Source organism: Bos javanicus, chromosome 4 (genome assembly GCF_032452875.1).
Source record: "Bos javanicus breed banteng chromosome 4, ARS-OSU_banteng_1.0, whole genome shotgun sequence".
NCBI lineage: Eukaryota > Metazoa > Chordata > Mammalia > Artiodactyla > Bovidae > Bos > Bos javanicus.
Window position 1 is genome coordinate 46,860,404 of NC_083871.1, and position 22,414 is coordinate 46,882,817.

Sequence of the window (22,414 nt, forward strand, 5' to 3'; positions counted from 1 at the left end):
TCTGAATCAAACCAGAGTCTTCCTTTAAAGGCTCAACATCAGGCTATTTTTCTTCTTCCCAAAAGTTCAAAGAAGCTTCAGAAACATTCTTATATATTTCCGAAGAAGCAGCTGTGTGCGGGCCTAGCTGGAACACTCCAGGCACCAGGGCTGTCTGACCCAGAGCCTGCCCGCAACCTGCAGGCTGGCCTGGGCCTGGACCGAGGATGTTGCCACCCTCCTGAAGGAAGATCTTTGTGCCTTGGTAACTGGGGGCTCCTTTCAACAACTCTCACCACTTCATTCATTTCTGATTCAACCAAAGGAAATTTCTAGAACCAAAGAAACCCCTCTTGCTGTCACCCTGGGCCAGGAGGTGCTAGATCATTGTATAGGCCGATTGTGGATGGCAAGGAGAGCTTCCTGGTTACAGGATCAGCCCCCAAGGGTACAGGTTAGGGTGCTGGTGAGGTGACAGGAGAGGTATTTATTTCCATTTCTGCCATTGAGTCTATATCTTTTATTTATAAAATTGTCTAAGGACCATGAGTTTAATTTGCTAACAGTAAATAAAGATGACAACTGCTACTGCTCTATTGTTCAAATATCATGTTTTCTAAAAAAATATGCTTTAAATAAGAATTTAAACAAATTAAAAGAATTCTTTTTAAAAAGAACAAGCCAAACCCCACTTCTGATCTCCCCCATACTTACTTCTCTTGTATATTAGAGTGCGCTGTTGTGGAGGCCCTCAGGGGCCCGTCCCTGCTTCACCGATGCCCAGGGATCAGTGGCTGCTGCACTGCCCACTCCCTCTCCAGACCCGGCCGAACTGGCCCACCCTCTCCCCTTCGTTGATGATCGCCAACGTGCAACGAGGGCACCCACGAGGGAAGGCTCATCTGCCTGGGGTGGGGTCCCGCACAAACCAAGGCAAGTGCACTTAGCCCAGGACCACATCTCTTCCTCTTGCATTATTATTTTTTTTTAAAGAAAGGAGGGAAGTAGGATGACAAGCCTCTTGCCAGCTACCCTGTGGTGAGCACTAGTTCATGAACTCAGGATCCCTGCCCTGAACCAGACCTGGGTCTGAGCTGAACCCAGATGTGCCAGGTCTTGGTATGGAGCAAGGGGGCAGGCACCCAGAAAACAATAAGGACACTCCTGGCAATCCCAGATCAGGGTGAAAAACCTCATGCCTGGCCACAGGTCCAAGGGCAACAGGTGGATCACACACTAAATGTCCAGAAGCGTCTTTCTCGCCGGGGACACAAGCCAAGAGAAAAGGGTAAAAGCCCAATGCAGTCAGAAGACTCCGGCAGTTGAGGGATGGATCCATGGAAAGCATCAACTGCTCTTTACCATCCTTGGTTTCGCCTCATTCCTCTAATTGATTTCTAAAACCATTCCAATCTGGTTGTATGCATTTCTGTCAGCCTAACACTAAGCTACATCAGCTCAGCATTTTGTAAAGATGGCCATTTTGATTAGCATCCATGTATTTCCAAGGAAATACAACTTGAAGAAGCCTGTCAATGAAATGGTAAGGAAGAGGCAAGATGAAGGCTCCCCAACAAGTTATCAGGTCCTGATTCTCTGAATCATGACTAGACTTTCTTTTTTTCTGCATGTTGTCGTTCTCTTTTATTATGTATCAAATTGTCTCCAATGTAAGTTACAACCTGATTAAACTCAATACTTCTTTCTAAAATCAGTTTAAAGACACACACAAAAAATCTCTTTGTATACAATATCTTTTGTCCAGAGTCTAGTAAATATAGTATCTTTCATTGCAGGATTTATGCTTAAAAGATTTTAACAAATAGGACATTGACAACAGGATAAACGTGCACCATAATGAAACATTAGCCTCTGTACTTTGCCACAGGTTTCAACTCTCTGAGTTACTCTCAATATAACCTTTATTGTTACTGTCCATGTTTAATACTGGAGAACTCTGGGTTCTTCCCTCGGTACTTGGCCCAGTACCCTCAGATGGCTTTCCCCTGGAAGAGCATTTGCCTTTAGGCTCTGGGGAGACCAGGTACCCCTTTCCTGAAATGCTATCGCATAGCAAAGCACTCCATTCTGAATACATAAGGTCACGAATTCCTTCCATGATGTGAACACTCCTGAGCAGTTTGGTGAAACGTGTCAAGACTGGCACGTTTTCCTGTCTTTATGGCACTGACTGGGGGTCACCATGGAGCCCTATTCAAGGATTCTGACACACAAATGCAGAACCACCAATGTCAGGATCCACACCAAATTTTTAGATCATGCACACTTACATCTGAAGGAGTGCTAAAGCTCAAGAAAAGAACAAGAGAGTCAGCCACTGACATATCCCAGCTATCCCGCCTCACCCTGTCCAGCTGCAAGAGCACTCTGCCCTGCCAGTGGCAAACGCACTAGCCAGTGAACACGGGCACCAGCCACCACTCTTCCCTCCACTGGAGTCTCTAAGACGTAATGCCATTGACAACAAAGAACCCTGGGTTTTACCACTAAGAGCAATCCAGAGCTTTATTACAGCTTGGTGTCACGAATTTAATACACTGCTATGTATTTAAACTTTAACAGAAGTGGGGTGGGTGACGACTGCCTCACTTTCACCAGTTTCTCTACGGAGAACAAGACTGGACCTCTCAGTCATGACCTCCAGGGACGAATGGGATGGGAATGAAGACTTGCCCCACTCCCAGAAAATCACCCCTAATTATAAGGAACTGTATAAGCAGCTCTAGAAGCACTGAGGGACTTCACTTCTTGGGAAGGGAGGAGGCAGAAGGGGACGGAGAGAGTGCTTTGTCTTAGGAGTTTGAGCGTGACACTGACGCCCGGGTTCCCAGTGATTACAGGGGCTGGAAGGACAGGGGCCGGTGTGGAGGCGTACACTCATCTCACGGAGAGCAAGACAGATAATCTGGTAAAAACTGTACTGGCAGCTCCAGCATTATGCTACTGCATCTGTGATCTTGTCCTATTTTTCCTGGTTATATCACCAAAATTTAACACCCAAAATTAGAAGTACAAGATTTCAGAGTTGAAAGAGTTTTCAGAGTGTAATTCAGGACAACCCACATATGGCCCCTTCTGTGTAGCTGAAGACAAGTAAGGCCTGACCTCACATGTCCGGAAACAGAACACTGCTCCCCCGCAGTTCCAACTGGTGGAAGTGCCCTCCCTCTCCTGACCTGGCCTCTGCCTCCCACTGCCTCCCAGCCCTTCCACCCCATCCTGCCCCTGGACTCCTGCAGAGGGAGCCTGATTTCTTCCTTACATTCAAAGGAGCCATGACACACACACCAGCTCTTCTAACCATTTGTCTCCATACCCAGCACAGCAAGGACTCAGTTTTTTATACTTATTGAGAAATGTAATTTTAAAATTATTCTCTGGCATTACCCATCAGAGAACAGAAAGGCATACTTTCTGTTCTAGACCTCTTTGGCCATACTGGTTGCAAATTTGAAAGACAGAGTTTCTTTTTTCATAGTTTTAGCATCAAAGGACACACACACAAGGAGCGCTGCAGTAACCTTTAAATCACAGACAGTTGTATTTATTCTGCACTCTTTTTTTCTTTTTTTTTTAGTGAGAAGACAAGTACCAAGGTTTACACACATGCTCTCTCACTTTAAACAGAAAAGAAGAATTTGGGGGGGAGGGCGGGGGAGACGATACAAGAAAATCATGAAACACCACCTGAGGCAACAGATACATCCATGTTTCCAACAAAAGACCACCAAGCTCAGCTCACTAAGAGAAATTGGCCAGGAAACAGGACCAAGAAAGAAACTGAAACTGGCTTATAGACAAGGGACTATTCATGCTCATTGGTTCACAGGTAAGGAGAGAGTGAGAAGAGACACTGGCAGAACTTGGGAGAGTTTAGACACAACCAGACTTTTGATGCACACAAGTGGCAGCAAAAAGGCTCTGCTATCTCTCTATGTATCTATATACACAGGAAAATCTGAGGAAAACCATCTCCAAGCTGCCTGTGGGACCAGACTCACTCAAACAGCATACGCAGCTGCTGGTACCTCCGACGAGGCTAGACGGCCTAGAGCCGTAAGCCAGAACGGTTTCTAGACTGTACTTAACAGGAGAGAGCGTAAACAGTGGTATGTGGGGAGAGCCTCTCCTCTCCAGTAACACGTCTGTCAGACCTCCTCAAACCTTCCCCTAAATCACAGCTATTTCATCTTCCTCCCCAGCCTGAGTGAGGGAAACACAGGCTGTGTACAGCCCACAAGACTTCAAGAGCCAAGAGGAACTACGTGAAGTCCATCACCATGGCGGAGGTCTGTAGCTGGGGGCTATAGAGGGCCTTGCGAGGTTGTCTCTCACAAGCCCAAATCAAAACATACACCAGGACACGCCTGAGAATGATCCTGCCAACTCTAAACCTTGCCCGCCCACCCCTCCTTGGACAACCTCCTGTCAGAAGGCTTAGGCCACGGGCACTCGTAAGACTGGCCTACTGTGGGGACTAAAGGGATGAGCCCTTACATGGAGGAAAAGGGCACAGGCCGCTCTTACCATACATGCCGTACTCCAAATGTCAGCAGGCGTACTGTAACCTGCTCCTATTAAAACCTCTATGGATCTATACTGACGCGTCTGGATGTCTTCTGTGAAGTGTTTATGCTGGAAGGGAACAGACTACATTACTGTGGAGGAACACAGACATTAAAAAAGAGAAAAAGCATCGTCTAATACATGATCACAACCAAAGAAAGAAAAAACACTTTACTTACCACCCAACAAGCATTTCCAAGGTCTGCAATTTTAACTCTAATCTTATCGGCATTCCGGGGGTCCAGGGGATTCACCAGCAGGTCGGCTGCCCGGGTTTTCGCTGGCATGAGTAAACAGCAGGACAGTTAGCGCCTGGGTTAAGTGGTTTGCATGTGTGTACACAATGCTTGCAGGGCACACTCCTTTTCTAGAAAAGTAGTGGCATGATCATTTAGGCCTGGAATCCTGTAAGTTGACCTCAACAAATTTAAGTTCTCAAATTCTCCATCTCAGGGAAATACTTCATAAGAGGGCAAGCTGCCCAGAGACCCCATGCACACTGACTTGCCCATTCTCCTTTCTCCCCCTCCTTCACCTCTGGGTCAGGCCACTCAGTTCCTGTAACTTTTAGCTGCTCCTCATTAGATCACGTCAGTTCCCTACTGGTTTCCGTCTAGCTCGGAAGTGTGATATTACTAAACTCAAGGGTAGAGAGAAGATTCCCCTGCAGGATGGAGAGGTGTATGTGTGCGTGCATGCATGTGGGGCGGAGAGGGGTGTGTGTGTGTGTGTGTGTGTGTGTGTAAGAGTTGGACCATAAAGAAGGCTGAGCGCCAAAGAATTGATGCTTTTGAACTGTGGTGCTGGAAAAGACTCTTGAGAGTCCCTTGGACTGCAAGAAGATCAAACCAGTCAATCCTAAAGGAAATCAACCCTGAATATTCACTGGAAGGACTGATACTAAAGCTTCAATACTTTGGCCACCTGATGTGAAGAGCTGACTCATTAGAAAAGACTGATGATAGGAAACACTGAGGGCAGGAGGAGAAGAGGGTGACAGAGGTTGAGATGGTTGGATTTTATCACTGACTCAAGAGACATGAGTTTGAGCAAACTCTGGGAGACTGTGAAGGACAGGAAAGCCTGGCGTGCTGCAATCCATGAGATTGCAAGGGGTCAGACATGACTTAGCGACTGAACAACCATTTTTGGGCAGACCCTTGTATGAAGCTTGGCATCCCAGGCAGGCAGCAAGGCCAGGCGGCATGTACCATGAACAGGGCAGCGAGTGGGTGAGGCATCCAGGACCTGGGGCGCCCACAAAGCTTCCCAGGAGGGGCCAGAAAATGCGAGAGAACTCTGGGTGACATTTTAGCCCTCAAGACCTGTTCCTCGGACTGATGGATCAACCCGAGTCAGTCAGACTCGGGTGTTTTCCTTTTCTCTATCTGCCCTAGGCCCACATCCCTCTTTATGAAGAAGTTGTAACACCATAAGGTCTCACCAAAGGCCAGGTATGAGCCAAGGAGAAGAAACACAGAAATCAGAAATGATAAGGGCGGCAGCACAGAGACCCACACAGACATGTGAGGTGTTCACACTGAACAGGGAATGGGCTGAGAAACTGAGTCCCAGAGAAAACAAAAATGCTGACCCAACAGACCGATGGCCCGCACTGGAAATGGCCAGATGAATCCCTCCTGTCACTAAATAAAGGAGAGTCAGAAGGCACAACAGTGGAATAAGAGCTTTGCAGAACTGGATTCAAATTTAATTTTCAACATCTACAAGTTACAAATGACTTAAACACCATGAGGCTCAGTTCTCAGTAAAGGAGGAAGAGAAAAGGACCATCCTCACCCCCCAAAACAAAAGCAGACCAAACACAGGAGAGCTAGGGGCTCCACTCTACCTGCCCTCTGAGGCCAAGGCTTCTATTTAGGCCAGAGAGGGTCCAGCCAAGGATGAGAGGCCACGTGGTAGGTGCCACCACTCCAAACGTGAAGCACAGCTTCTACAGACTGCATTTCACTTTTGCAACCATCACAAAGTCAAACCATTGTTAATCCAGGCACGACCGGTACAGTTTCTTTGCATTTAATACTCCTGGCTTCTGAGCACCAAAGTCTCTTTGGTGACTGCTGTTAGCCTCCGGGTTTCTGTCTGTGCATAGTTACCCAGCACACAATGCCTTCCAAATGATACTCGGAAATCTACCTCAAAAATTTAACCATACTCAGAACACACAGGAGGTAAAAGAGAATCAGTTTGCATCTCTTTTCTCAGTGTGACAGTTTCCTGCTCTAAGTGCCTGTGAAAGGTTACCAGACTACAACACTCAAAAAGGCCCATTTAAATACAGGGACACACACACTCACTACATAATCATAGAGATTTTGCTTTGCCCAAAAATCAGATCACCTCTCCTGATTCAGTCACTATTATGCAACTATATCATGGCTTATCCTTGCTTTCTGCTACTAAGGAGGGAATGAAAAGTGCAAAGAGAAAGGCAGGAAGAATTCGCTTTAGGAAGGGCTGGGGCTGTTAAGTCTCTGAGTGACACTGTATTCATGCCATCAAGTGAGCCTGGGTGCCAGCAAGATGCCGCCCAGCGGGGCCGCCATGATGAACAGCCACCGTCACTTATCTGCAAGGCACTGTGCAGGCCTTCACTGATACTTTAAGTTTAAAACAGCCTTACAAGGAAGGCATGAGTATTCTCTTTATATGCAGGAGATTTAATGCCAGCCCAAGGAAAGAGCAGAACTATAAGATTTAACACTCAAACCTTACCTCTCTGTTCACCAAGTATTTACGAGTCCCTTCCACGTGGTGAATGCCGTCCGGGCACCAGAAGAGCAAGGTTCTGCCACCACACCCTAATTAGGAAACTCACATGCTCGTTGAGAATATGGATGATAAAGTAAATAAAACGACTGATTCACATACTATGTCAAGTAACTCTATATGCTAAGAAGAAAAAAGCAGAGAACAGAGATGGATTACTGATGAGGGCATTCAGCCCAAGGGGTCTTTTCTGAGAAGGTGATGTTTGAGGAGAGGTCTGAACGCAGGGCAGCATGAAGGAGAGAGGCTCTGGGCAGACATGACAGCAAGTCCAAAGCGCAGAGAGGCAGAAATAAACTTGCGCCCTTGAGAAACTTCAGAAAGAAGACCGTGTGGGAGGAGCAGAACCAGCAGGGGAGACAGAGGTGGGTGGGGACGGTATCAGAAGGAGAGGCGCTAGGGACGGACTGTGCGGGACTGTCAGCTTTAGAGAATGACGTGGAAATATCTTGGAGATGGGGGGTGGGGGCATGCTTTAAAAAGCCCTCTCAGAACTGCTCTGCAGGAAACAGTCTAGGAAGCAAGAGTGGGAAAGAGAAGAGCGTGGAGCTGTGGTCCAGCGTCCAGCCAAGCACTGCCGACGACACGGCCACCACGAGGTGAGGGCGACAGGACGTGTGCACTGCAAGCGCCACCCTGTTCCCAGGACTCTTTAATACTATATAATAGTAAAATATATATCCAGAATATTATTTGTGTATATATATATATCCAGCAGCTAATAATCCAAGAGGAACCCTGCCTCCTCTTCCCAACCTTCAGTGGCTACACAATTACTCCAGGGAGAAGTTCACATTCTCTAGCCTGCCACATAAGGTGATCCTCAATCTTCTCATTCCAGCCCCAGCATTTCTTCTACTATTTCCTGATATATGCCCTCTGCTGCAACAACAAGGATCCACACAAACTGAGTGAAGGGTACTACTCCCACTTCCCGTTCTTCAGTGCCCCGTGGCCAACTGCCAGCCTCCAGGACAGGATCCTCCCAACAGGAAACAAAGCACCTCCGTGCAGAGGCTGTCCACAGTTCAACGACCAGGCTTTGAAAACCCAAACTGAGTGCCCTCAAACAAATGACTGGATGAACGAAAAGGTCAGCTTGGTAAGAGACTGGCACCAGAGGGAAAACCAGACCTGCTCTTTCTCCCAGAAGCATCAGCAAGCATGCCACGTTCACACAGACACTCGATATTAGGACTTAAAAATAAATAGGGAAGAGACCATGCTACACTTGAGATTACTAAACCTTTTTATGCTGTTTACTCCATCAACAAAAGATGTTTGAACATTCATTTCAATATATGCGTGTTTATAAAGCTTACATACTACTGTTCCTATACATTATGTACATTATAAAACATTTACAAGATCTTAACAGCAAAAACTACTCAGCAACAAGTCTGAATCCAGCCTGGGTCCTGCACCAAGTAAGAACTTGGGACACGTGGTTCTAGAAGAGCGAGGAGGCACCTGGAGAATAATGCGATTGTGTCAAAAGGACCTAAGAAGCAACCTGAAGAGGCTGACAAAGGCCAAATTTGGGGTAATTCTGGCATTAAAAAAAAAAAGCTGTAAATGATAACAACACACAATTGGATGTGTTAATTGAAAGAAAAAAGAATCAGTGAGTCCGTACCACAGAGGAATACGGGAGGTATGTCAGGGAGGGGGTGATTCGGGAAAGAGCATGAAAGCCTCGCACCTTCCCCAGACACCATGCCCTGCGCATCCCTTCCATCCGGCTGTTGCTTACATCCTTTCTTCATCAACAGACCATCCAGCAGCTAGCTGACTGTTTTCCTGAGTTCCGTGAGCTGCTCTAACAAATTAATCTAACCCCAGGACAGCATCATGGAAACCTCCAATTCAGAACTTACCAGAAGCAGAGATGATGACTTGGGACTTGTGACGGGTTGGGGGTGGGAGATTGATACAGTCTGATGAAACTGAGCCCTAGACCCTGGCATGTGACACTATCTCCAGGCAGTGTCAAACTTTACTTAAACTGCGAGACACTGAGCCGGCGCTGGAGAGCTATTTAGCGTAGGAAAGCCCCTACACATACACTTGGTACCTGAAGTGTCAGCAGCAGTACGGGAATAGAATGAGGGTCAAGGAGAAAAAGAGGTGAGTTTTTCCTTAGATGAAGCCACATTGCTTGTGAAAGCATTTCAAGCACTTTTAAACCTGGTCAGAGTAAAGGTAGACAGGAGAATACGTCTATCCAAGTTACAGGAAAAACCACACCCTTAGGATGACTAGCTGTGGCCAGTGAGTAACAGAGGACTCTGCAGGTCTCTGGGGCTGCAGAACATCCTGAGCTATTTGCAGGACTGGCTCATCAACGGACTCGCCATGTGTTAACATTCTTGTCAGCAGAGGGAGCAGAGGAGGTTTCTGAGCTTTTCCTCTGTGGGCCAGAGTGCAAGCCAACTGTGACAGTTTGCCTCCTGAAGTCCCCCAGCACACTACAGGCAGAGATATGTCATGTGGCATCTACCCTCAAAATCAGGGTTTGATATACACCATCACCACATTTAAACCTACGTCACTTCCTTTAAAATTTTAACAGCAGAGTGGTGTAATCAAGAACAGCTATCAAAATAAAGATATTTTTTCCTCAATACAGATAGAGAGCAGGCACATCTTCCCTTGACTAGAAATGAAGCAGAACAAAAAAAAAACAAAAACTAAACATAGCATTTTTATCAGATGGAAGTACACTATAGAAAGCTACAGGGCAAAATGCTAGACTTGGAAAACTTTTGCAAAGGTATCATCACTAAGACAGAAGAAGGAAAAAAAAACTCAGAAATGGGATCTGATATGCAGAGGGCAAGAGAAATCCTAGTGGCCCAGGATATTTTTAAAATTATACTAACTTACTCACGGTTACAAAAGTAATAAAATAAAAGTGCTTACTGCATACACACATGGCTATACCTCCTCCAGGCAATCCCCTTCCCAGTATCTGTCAGGGGCATGACACTCAGGGACTGAAAGCAGAGCTCATGGGAAGGAACACTTACTTTTCGGCAAATCCCCAGTGCTGGAGGCTGAAACTGTCCTGCTTCTGTCATGGGATGGACTGCTTTCCTCATGTTCAGTAAGGGGGGATCCCTCAGAAAGTGCAGAGCCACAAGCCACAGGTTCTAAGGGCCCAGAGAACAATGATGTGGAAAATTCTGGAAACTGTGACTCGGGAATTTTATGTCGTCCATTTGGCAATTCACCATTGAATTGTTCATAGGAGCTGCTATACGTGTAATCGCTTTCTGCATTTGGCTCATCGAGGTTACATTCCTCGGGATTTGGGCAATCTTCCTCATCGTCGTCTTCATCATCCAGCTGTTGCTCCAGTAAGAAGGGGCCGTTCTCAATATGGCCGTTAGTTTTTGGTGATTCTATCCAGGTAGGGTCTATGTTCGCGAGCTCCTGTTCAACATCGTCTTCATCTTTCTCAGTGTTTTCTTTCTCAGTGTCTTCTTTCTCCTCCTGGTCCTCAGCTTCACCTTACGAAGTGGAAGGGTGAGAATTAGAGCTTGTCACTCTCCTGAACAGAGTGCACTAGGCATCTATCCTCTCCAACAAGAGACACGTTTGAGCATGCTAATTGCACTTGCTACACAGCAAACACCTCTGGGCTCTCAAGGTAAATCTCCAGGTTCTCTAAATCTTATTTTTCGTTTACTAAATAACTAGCCTCCTCTTATTAGAAAAAGTTAGCTCTTAGAGAAAATGAGCATAAACAGAGCTGTATTTCCATTTTCTACCCTCTCCTATATAATCTTCAGAGATTGTCTAAGGGTACATTACTGTTAAGTCAAAGCTTAATTACAAAATGAAGGACAATCATTAACATGATAAAGACATGGTGCTTCTCAGACACTTTCCATTAAAAAACAAAAACTATTTTGAAACCTATTTCTGGTGCATATTTTACAAAGCAAGTATCAGACAGCTCCTACATTCTCCAGGGAAGACTTGGAATCACCCTCAGGTCTGAAACACAGCAGCGCCAAGTCGCCCTGCGTGAGGCCCTGGGGTGCAGCCCGCTCTCCAGCGTTCACTGACCATTGTTATTTGCAGTCTCTCCCTCGGCCACCTCCTCCAGTCCTGCTGTTTTTAGCTTCACCTCTGGGTGGTATTCATCATCTTGCTCATTGGAAGGTACAACTGACGTGACGTTTTCCTCTATTATTTTTCTTTCAGCTTCTCGCTCCAATTCTTCTATTTCCTGCAAGCGCTTTTCCAGTAACTCAGCCTGCCTTTTCTGCTTCTTTTTCATTTTTTTCTTTTTGTTTTTAGATATTTTTCCTATCTACAACATGTTAAGAAAATAGCACAGGTCAGTTTGCTTCTTTTTAAAGCACTATGCAGCAGCGTCTAAGTGCTGGCAACATGGCAAATACCAACACAGTCTGTTTTCTCAGGTCTATTCAATTAAAATCACATGCCCAGACATGAGATCCACAATATGGTTAGCGTTGCAGCAAAGCCAGAAAAAAAAGAAACCAGTGCTGATATCAAGTAGCGGGACTACTACCAGCTCCTGCCAATGGAGAGATACAGCTTAAATCCAGCAAGCCTTTTCCCTTTAAATTCTAAGAACTAAATATGCTGAGGCATTCCTGCCTTTAGACAAGAAGCGTCTCTTACAAGTTTCATTTGCTGCTGCCTGTCTACAAAGTATTAACAATGTTCCCTTCTCTACTGTCTTACTCAACTGTCTGCCAAAACAGGTGTACTTCATTCATGTTTGGTCAACAGCACTGTTTGTGCTTGGGTCTCACAAAGTTGTTAACAACAGCCAAGACAGCAGGAACTGTAAGAAATGAGCATATGAAGTAAAGGGAAAAAAAGAGAAAGCCATGGTTTCAGTCTGCCTCCAGTCATGGCCATCTGACTTGGAAAGTACTGGCAATGGGATCCTCCAGTCTTTCACAGAACCAATAATCAAAGTAAGCTGCTCAAGCCACGGCAGAGCTCAGCAGGCCAGGTGGCAGAATTCTTACAGCTCCCCCTCTTGCTGGGACTCCCACTCCAGACTGAGGGTTGCTGGCTGCACTCTGGAGTTCTGCACATTTCCTTCCAAGGGCTTTCGGGTCATAAAGATCTTTAAAACTTGCAGGTGACCCATTAACTTGAGATATACATATATTCTATGCTTGACTGGAACCAAGACTAAACCAGGTTTAGGTCCTCTGGGCTAGAATTTAATTTCAAACAGCCTGCTTTATTTGCTCACACTTCATATTTTGATAGGACCACACAGATAACGCTCTTTCACATTTAACTACTAGCTAGAAAAAAATTAGAACAGCAGCTTCAGAAAAAATAGGTAACTTAGAGGCAAATTAGAAATAATAGAAAGTGTTTGTGGAATAATCACACTTAAAACCCTATCTCTATAACCTCACATTTTATCAGACTCAGCCAACAGCACTCCAGAAAGTACACGAGGAAAACACAGAATTTGGGACAGCTCTAATTATCCCACCTCTAAAAATCACTTCACTTTTTCAAAACATTGTCTTGCATATTTAAGGATGCACAGCATTTATAAACATGGCTGTCTTTTACACTAAAATACATGACAACATCTGTGATTGAGAAAGGAACAGCAGCAACAAAAAGTAAAACTAATTGCCTCAAACAACCCTTAAAGAAAAGTTGTTGCAGAAAGAAACAAAAACTAATGTTACAATTAGAAAAGTTCAATAATGACTAGTCACTTTTGACAAGGAGGTAATATAAGTATGTGTGTGAGTACTTACAGGTTTTTGCTGTGGAGCAGTACTCACTAAAAACAAAACAAAACAAAGCGAACATTTAGAGTGAAACAGATACTTATCTTTTTGTAGGTAATCTGAACTGTAAAATGAAATAACTACTGCCTTTCAATGGCTATGCACCTTAAACAACTGTTAAATATTAACGCTTGTTAATCATAGAGCCCTAAAGAAAGTTTATCTAACTCAAACAAATGACTGGCTCTTAAAAAGCAAAGCCATAGTGGTTCACATGGAGTCATTTCTCTTATTAATCTGAAATTAAACACTCATTCATTTCAAAAACACACAATCACAAAACACTGACTGATAAGAAAATGGAGAAGAGTGACACAACCCAACTTGTTTATAGACAATGAGACGAACAATTAATTTACACATCTATGTTTGAAAACTATTTCACAAGTTTATACAACTAAAATAGATCCAATACTACTGCAAATAGTCTAGAAATGACATGAACAGACTTGGCCAATGTCAAAAGCTTAACATACTATGGTTCCATTATCTAAACAGCAACCTGATGGTACAAAACAAGATTCATAAGTGGTTCATCTGCCAACAGCCTCAGTTTGAGGGCCTTCACTCTGCAGTCCCTGTGTATACCTGCCAACACACTAGGGCAGAAAGCACGTGAAGAGAGGATGAAAGCATCATCCACACTTCACGGCCACCTTGACACCTTGTGAAAACCAGAAATAAAACTTCATACACCAATGCTCAAGTCAGTTGATCTTCTTTCACCCTGAAGTTCTTGTAACTAATTTTAAGTGCACCAGTTACACTGATGTAACTATGCTCAATGGAGACAAGGAAGCATTCTGCTGATTGTAGGTCGGCTACAGGAAACCTGTTACTATACACTCCTCTGTAGAGAAGTGGCCAACGCAGACAACGTTCAAATGGAAATGAAGCAGCAGGTAAGAAGAGTTCAGTGACCTTTTAAGGGAGGACAAAGCTAAGTAATTCAAATATTAAAGTACAACTTAATTGGGGCATCTTCCTTCTCAAGAAAAAGGTCTACTTATTACCAGTCATCGGGCTCTTACGCAACTTCTTAACATGTACACATTTAACTCAACTGCTTCCTATGAACAACTTTGCAGGTTCTCAATGCCCCTACACAGACAAAGCTGGCCCAGCCTCTCACCTGCAGACCCTGAAGGAGGAGGAGCACCCGCTTTCTGCCACTCAGTGGCCTCGGCTGCCATTCTTCTCACATATGCATCGTCCACACACATCAAGATGTTTTCCGGCTTTATGTCAGTATGAATGATCTTGCACTTACTGTGGAGATAATCTAACCCTTGAAGGACCTGATCACATAAAATCACAAAGGAGTTATTAATAATTTTATTATTCAACATTTATTTGTAAAATAGTTACAGTCATTACAAGGCACAATAGGAACTTGGGCCCGATAGGAACCCAGCTCCTTCCCATAAGCAATCAGTGGATATCATTCTGGAGATAATTTATGCTCATAGAAGCAAATGCATTTAAACATACGCTTATTAAAATAACAACTGTGGTGAGATGTAATTTACATGTCACACAATTCACCTTTTTTTTTTTTCAATTCACCCTTTTAGGTGTACAATAGAATGGTTCTTAGATGTGCAATGGTCATCACTATATAATTTAGAACACGTTCATCACACAAAGAAATACTGCACCCATTAGCAGTCACTCCCCATCTCCTTCCAACCCCTCTAGCCCTTAAGTAGCGTCAGTCGTGTTCGACTCTGTGCAACCCCATAGATGGCAGCCCACCAGGCTCCCCCATCCCTGGGATTCTCCAGGCAAGAACACTGGAGTGGGTTGCCATTTCCTTCTCCAATGCATGAAAGGGAAAAGTGAAAGTGAAGTCGCTCAGTCGTGTCCGACTCTTAGCAACCCCATGAACTGCGGCCTACAAGGCTCCTCCGTCCATGGAATTTTCCAGGCGAGAGTACTGGAGTGGGTTGCCATTGCCTTCTCCGCCTCTAGCCCTAGGCAACCACTAATCTACTTTCTGGGTTTGGACATTTTATGTAAGTGGAATGATACAGAGTGGTCTTTTGTACCTGGCCCAATACTTTCAAGATTCATCCATGTGTAGCATGCAGCAATACTTCATTTCTTTTAAATGCCAAATAATTTTCCACTGAAAATACCACATTTTGTTTAGTCATTCAATGATGAACATTTGAGTTCTTTCCATTTTATGGCTACTATAAATATATTGCTATAAACATTCATATACAAGTTTCTATGTAGACATGTCTTTATTTTTCTTAGTAGTGTAATTGTTGGGTCATACTGTAACTCTATCTTTAGTCTTTCAATAAACTGCCAAACTGTTTTATCCTATGGCTGCATCATTTTACACTCCCATCAGCAATGTGCAAGGATTCCAATTTTTTCGTGATGGTCAATACTTGCTATCTGTCTTTTCATTTTAGTCACTCTAGTGGGTGTGAAGTGTGTATCTCATTGATCTGCATTCCCATAATGGCTAATGATGTCTGTACATTTCTAATATTGTAGGAAAGGAGAATTAGGTAGCTTTGGTACCCAGGCAATAAACTATAGTACTGAACTAAAAGAAACTGCTAAACCAAGATATTCACATACTTACCGTGTGTGTGTGTGTGTGTAAAACTATATATATATACACACACATACACACACACATACATGTACACATTTAACTCAACTGCTTCCTATGAACATCAATATACATATATAGCAAAAATTACATTATATATATTACATATATATGTATATGTAATATACATATATGACATATGTATTTTATATATATAATGTATTATATATGTGTATATTATGTGTGTATATATATATTACATATATATATACATATAAAAATTACAGAGTATGGTGACCTAAATGTCAGGCCAAAGTTTTTCTGGAATTATTTCCATAAGAGGGGAATTCTTTCTTTTCATAAGGAAAAAAATATTTTAAAATTAAAATACAGTTCATGTTCCCATATATTACAAATTCTACATGCTCAATAAACATTAGCACTTGATAAATATCTTCATTCAAACATTTTAATTCATTTGGTGGTCTTGATCACATTAGACAAGGAAGTGAGGAAAAGATAAGCAGAAGATATCTAATACTGAACAACTCGGAAAAGTTCTCGGCAAAAACCCAATGCTTCTGTCTACCTTCAGTTTCTGGCTAAACAATCTTGAAAGTGAAAGTCCCTCAGTTGTGTTCGACTCTTTGCGACCCCATGGACTATACATACAGTCCATGGAATTCTCCAGGCCAGAATACTGGAGTGGGTAGCCTTTCTCTTCTTCAGATCTTCCCAACCCAGGGATCCAACCCAGGTCTCCCACACTGCAGGCAGATTCTTCAGCAGCTAAGCCACCAGGGAAGCCCAAACAATCTTAAGATGACAAAATATTAGTAAGTGAAGGCACAGAGGTTTCGCAAGGAAAGTAGAAGGAACATGAGTCTCTTAACCAAGATGAAAATCCTCACATTCATTTAAAAAACTTTTCCTTGGAAATACTTTCACATGACTTCACTGACTGAGCATCAGTTGAGCTCCTATAACAGGCTGCAGACGCTTACAGATGTTTGATACATAGCAATAAACAAAGTTCCCCATCTCCACAAGGCTTTGACTTTTTTACCTTAAAATTAATATTTAATGTTTTAGATAATGCTTCAACTAGAATATGTTTAAATTATGTTTAAAATGTCAAAAGACCAACAGTAGGAAATATATCATTATATGTTTCCATAGAGAATAAGGTTATAATTCTGAAGGGAACACAATTCAATGAGCCTGTATATATTCACTGGCATTCATGCATCTTCTTTGTGCAAACTGAAGTACCACATGGAATTCTTATATATGAGTAGTAAGAGAAATTCTGAGAAGTACAAGAAATTAATGGACAAGTACACTGATGACTTCCAGTCTGTGGAAGTACAAGGAATAAGACTTTTAGAAAGTTTAAACTATTTTAAATTATTTCAACTAAAATTTCACTTTAATCATCAAATATTAACTCAAAGTTAAAATGTCAGCATCTTTCCAAAAGTATCTTTCACTACCACCTCATGAACAAGTTGCTCCTAACTTTCCACCTTAGTTCTTTCATAGTTCTTAGGTTGTTTCACTGTGTGTGAAGCTACTTAGTAAGAGTTAATATGATCCAGTATCCAAATGTGTTAAAATGAATTTCAATGAAAATGAGACACTTGAGATGAGCAAAGTGTTCTCAGTAAGAATTTAAGGTTTCAGATATTTAATTCCTTTCATGGATCACTGCCTTGTTGTGGCGAAGGGGCTTGCATAACTCAATGAAACTATGAGCTATCTCATGCAGAGCCACCCAAGATGGACACGTCATAGCAGAGAGTTCTGATAAAACATGACCCACCGGAGGAGGGATTGGCAAACCACCCCAGTTATACCTGCCATGAGAACCTTCATGAGCTATTTAAAAAGGTCAAAAAGATATGACACCAAAAGATGAGTCCCCCAGGTCTAAGGTGTCCAATATGCTCCTGGGGAAGAGTGGAGGAGAAATACTAATAGAATGAATAAAGTGGCTGGGCTAAAGTGGATACAACGCTCAGTTGTGGATCTGTCTGGTTGTCGAAAGTAAAATCCAGTGCTGCAAAGAACAGTACTGCATAGGAACCTGGAATGTTAGCTCCACGAATCAAGGTGAGTTGTGAGTGATCAAGCAGGAGATGGTAAGAATAAACAACGATGTCCTAGGAATCAGCAAACTAAAATGGACAGGAATGGACAAATTTAATTCAGATGAACATTGTATTTACTACTGTGGGCAAGAATCCCATAGAAGAAACAGAGTAACCCTCATAATCAACAAACGAGTCTGAAATGCAGGACTTGGGTGCAACCTCAAAAATGATAAAACGATCTCGGTTTGTTTCCAAGGCAAGCCATTCAACCTCACAGTAATTCAAGTCTATGGAGAAGGAAATGGCAACCCACTCCAGTGTTCTTGCCTGGAGAATCCTGTGGATGGAGGAGCCTGGTGGGCTGTTGTCTATGGGGTCGCACAGAGTTAGACACGACTGAAGCGACTTAGCATGCATGCCCATTCCACTGATGCCGAAGAAACTGAAATTGATCAGTTCCATGAAGACCTAGAAGACCTCCTAGAACTAATACCTAAAAAAGATATTCTATGCATCAATGGGGATTGGAATGCAAAAGTAGGAAGTCAAGATATACCTGGAGTAATAGGCAAGTTTGGCCTTAGAGAACAAAAAATAAAGTGGGGCAAACAAAGGCTAACTGAATTCTGCATTAGTCATAGCAAATACTCTGTTTCAACAACACAAGAGACAACTTTATACACAGACATCACCAAACGGTCAATACCAAAATCAAACCAATTCCATTCTTTGTAGTCAAAGATGGAGAAGCTGTATATAGTCAGCAAAAACAAGCCCTGGAGCTGACTGTGGCTTATATTATGATAGCAAAATTCAGGTTTAAACTAAAGAAAACTGAGAAAAACACTAGGCCAGCAAGTATGACTTAAATCAAATCCTGTATGAATTCACAGTAGAGGTAACAAGTATATTCAAGGGATTAGATCTATATGACAGAGTGTCTGAAGAACTATGGACAGAGGTCCGTAGTATTGTACAGGAGGCGGTGAACAAAACCATACCAAAGAAAAGGAAAAGCAAGACAGCAAAGTGGTTATTTGAGGAGGCTTTACAAACAGCAGAAGAACAAAGAGAAGGGGAAAATGAGAGAGGGAAAGGTACATCCAGTTAAAAGCAGAGTTTCAAAGAACAGCTAGAAGAGACAAGAAGGCCTTCTTCAATGAACAGTGTTTAATAATGGAAGAAAACAACAAAAGAGGTAAGACTAGAGATCTCTTCAGGAAAATTGGAAACATCAAGGGAGCATTCTGCCCAAAGATGGGCACAATAAAGGATAAAAATGGTAGATACCTAGTAGACACTGAAGAGATTGAGAAGAGATGGAAAAAAATACATAAAAGAACTGTATCAAAAAGATCTTAATGAACTGGATTACTACAATGGTGTGGTGAGTCACCCAGAGCTAGACATCCTGGAGCATGAAGTCAGGTGGGCCTTAAGAAGCACTGCTGTTAATAAAGCTAGTGAATGTGATGAAATTCCAGCAGAACTATCCAGATCCCTAGAGGACAGGACTTCCCTGATGGCTCATATGGTAAAGTGTCTGCCTGTAATGCGGGAGACTCCCTGGAGAAGGAAATGGCAACCCACTCCACTACTCTTGCCTGGAAAATCCCATGGATGGAGGAGCCTGGTAGGCTACATACAGTCCATGGGGTTGCAAAGGGTTGGACACGACTGAGCGACTTCACTCCAACAGAGGATGCCATCAGTGTTTTGCATTCATTATGTCAGCAAATCTGCAAGACCCAGCAGTGGCCACTGGACTGGAAAAGGTCAATCCTCACCCCAATTCCCAAGAAGGGCAATACCAAAGAATGTGCTAACCAGCAGACAATTGCAGCTATCTCCCATGCTAGTAAAATCATGCTTAAAATCTTACATGCTAGGCTTCAGCATTATGCGAACCAAGAACTTCCAGGTGTCCAAGCTGTGTTCAGAAAAGGAAGAAGAACTAGAAATCAAATTCCCAGCATTCACTGGATTATAGAGAAAGCAAGGGAATTTCAGAAAAACATCTATCTCTGTTTCATCAACTACACTAAAGCCTTTGGCTATATGAATCATGACAAACTGTGGAAAGTTCTTAGAGAGATGGGAATACCAGACCATCTTACTGTCTCCTGAGAAACCTGTATGCAGGTCAAAAAGCAACAGTTAGAACCCTGTATGGAACAAATGATTGGTTCAGGATTCAGAAAGGAGCATGACAGGGCTGTCTGCTGTCACCTTGTTTGTTTAACCTGTATGCCAAGCACATCATGAGAAATGCCGGGTTGGATGAGTTACAAGCGGGAATCAAGATAGGAGGGAGAAACATCAACAACCTCAGATATGCAGATGATACCATTCTAAACGGCAGAAAGTGAAGAGGAACTAAAGAGCATCTCGATAAGGTGAAGGAGCAGAGTGAAAGAGCCAGCTTAAGACTAAATATTTAAAAAATTAAGATCATGGCATCCACCCCCATTCAGTTCAGTTCAATTCAGTCACTCAGTCGTGTCCAACTCTTTGCGACCCCATGAATCGCAGCACGCCAGGCCTCCCTGTCCATCACCAACTCCCGGAGTTCACTCAGACTCACGTCCATCAAGTCAGTGATGCCATCCAGCCATCTCATCCTCTGTCGTCCCGTTCTCCTCCTGCCCCCAATCGCTCCCAGCGTCAGAGTCTTCTCCAATGAGTCAACTCTTCGCATGAGGTGGCCAAAGTACTGGAGTTTCAGCTTTAGCATCATTCCTTCCAAAGAAATCCCAGGGCTGATCTCCTTGCAGTCAAAGGGACTCTCAGGAGTCCTCTCCAACACCACAGTTCAAAAGCATCAATTCTTCAGTGCTCAGCCTTCTTCACAGTCCAACTCTCACATCCATACATGACCACTGGAAAAACCATAGCCTTGACTAGACGGACCTTTGTTGGCAAAGTAAGGTCTCTGCTTTTCAATATGCTATCTAGGTTGGTCATAACTTTGCTTCCAAGGAGTAAGCGTCTTTTAATTTCATGGCTGCAGTCACCATCTGCAGTGATTTTGGAGCCCCCCAAAATAAAGTGTGACACTGTTTCCACTGTTTCCCCATCTATTTCCCATGAAGTGATGGGACCAGATGCCATAATCTTCGTTTTCTGAATGTTGAGCTTTAAGCCAACTTTTTCACTCTCCTCTTTCACTTTCATCAAGAGGCTTTTTAGTTCCTCTTCACTTTCTGCCATAAGGGTGGTGTCATCTGCATATCTGAGGTTATTGATATTTCTCCCGGCAATCTTGATTCCAGCTTGTGCTTCTTCCAGTCCAGAGTTTCTCATGATGTACTCTGCATAGAAGTTAAATAAGCAGGGTGACAATATACAGCCTTGATGTACTCCTTTTCCTATTTGGAACCAGTCTGTGGTTCCATGTCCAGTTCTAACTGTTGCTTCCTGACCTGCATACAGATTTCTCAAGAGGCAGGTCAGGTGGTCTGGTAGTCCCATCTCTTTCAGAATTTTCCACAGTTTATTGTGATCCACACAGTCAAAGGCTTTGGCATAGTCAATAAAGCAGAAATAGATGTTTTTCTGGAACTCTCTTGCTTTTTCCATGATCCAGCAGATGTTGGCAATTTGATCTCTGGTTCCGCTGCCTTTTCTAAAACCAGCTTGAACATCAGGAAGTTCACGGTTCATGTATTGCTGAAGCCTGGCTTGGAGACTTTTGAGCATTACTTTACTAGCGTGTGAGATGAGTGCAATTGTGCAGTAGTTTGAGCATTCTTTGGCATTGCCTTTCTTTGGGATTGGAATGAAAACGGACCTTTTCCAGTCCTGTGGCCACTGCTGAGTTTTCCAAATTTGCTGGCATATTGAATGAAGCACTTTCACAGCATCATCTTTCAGGATTTGAAATAGCTTAACTGGAATTCCATCACCTCCACTAGCTTTGTTCGTAATGATAGCAAATAGAAAGGAAATGGTGGCAGTAGTGACAGATTTCCTCTTCCTGGGCTCCAAAATCACTGCAGCCATGAAATCAGAAGATGACTGCTTCTGGGCAGGAAAGAAATGACAAACCTAGACAGTGTGTTGAAAAGCAGAGACATTACTCTGCCAACAATAGTCCGTATAGTCCGTATGGTCTTGGCCAGTGGTCACATACTGTTGTGAGAGCTGGACTGTAAAGAAGGTAGAATATCAAAGAATATATGCCTTTGAACTGTGGTGCTAGGTAAGACTCATGAGAGTCCCTTGGACAGGAAGGAGATCAAACCAGTCAATCTTAAGGGAGATCAACCCTGAATATTCACTGGAAGGACTGATGCTGAAGCTAAAGTTCCAGTATTTTGGTCATCTGATGCGAACAGCCGATTCATTGGAAAAGTCCCTGATTCTGGGAAAGACTGAGGGCAGAAGGAGCTGAAGGCGTTCAGAAGATGAGATGGTTGGACAGCATCAACGATGCAATGAACATGAACTTGGGCAAACTCCATGCGGTGAGGGACGGGAGGCCTGGTATGCTGCAGTGCCTGGGGTCACAGAGTTGGACATGACTGCTCAACTGAACAACAACCGCACTCAACACAGTTAACCTTCCTCAAGAAATATTGCTT

General features: G+C 43.3%; 1 protein-coding gene across 20 annotated transcripts in view; it reads right to left on the bottom strand.

The window, feature by feature from the left end:
* Positions 1-22,414, bottom strand: part of SRPK2 (SRSF protein kinase 2) — a 247,745-nt gene that overhangs the window by 14,747 nt on the left and 210,584 nt on the right. For all 20 annotated transcript variants that reach the window (XR_009735873.1, XR_009735872.1, XR_009735871.1 and 17 more), the window contains 6 exons: positions 14,299-14,464; positions 13,134-13,159; positions 11,431-11,677; positions 10,386-10,868; positions 4,746-4,846; positions 4,528-4,635 (listed from right to left, as the gene is read on the bottom strand). Coding sequence is in view for 17 of the 20 variants with exons in the window: in XM_061413919.1 (XP_061269903.1) it covers positions 4,528-4,635; positions 4,746-4,846; positions 10,386-10,868; positions 11,431-11,677; positions 13,134-13,159; positions 14,299-14,464 (1,131 nt within the window). In the remaining 3 variants the exon portion in view is untranslated. The remainder of the gene's footprint in view (positions 1-4,527; positions 4,636-4,745; positions 4,847-10,385; positions 10,869-11,430; positions 11,678-13,133; positions 13,160-14,298; positions 14,465-22,414) is intronic.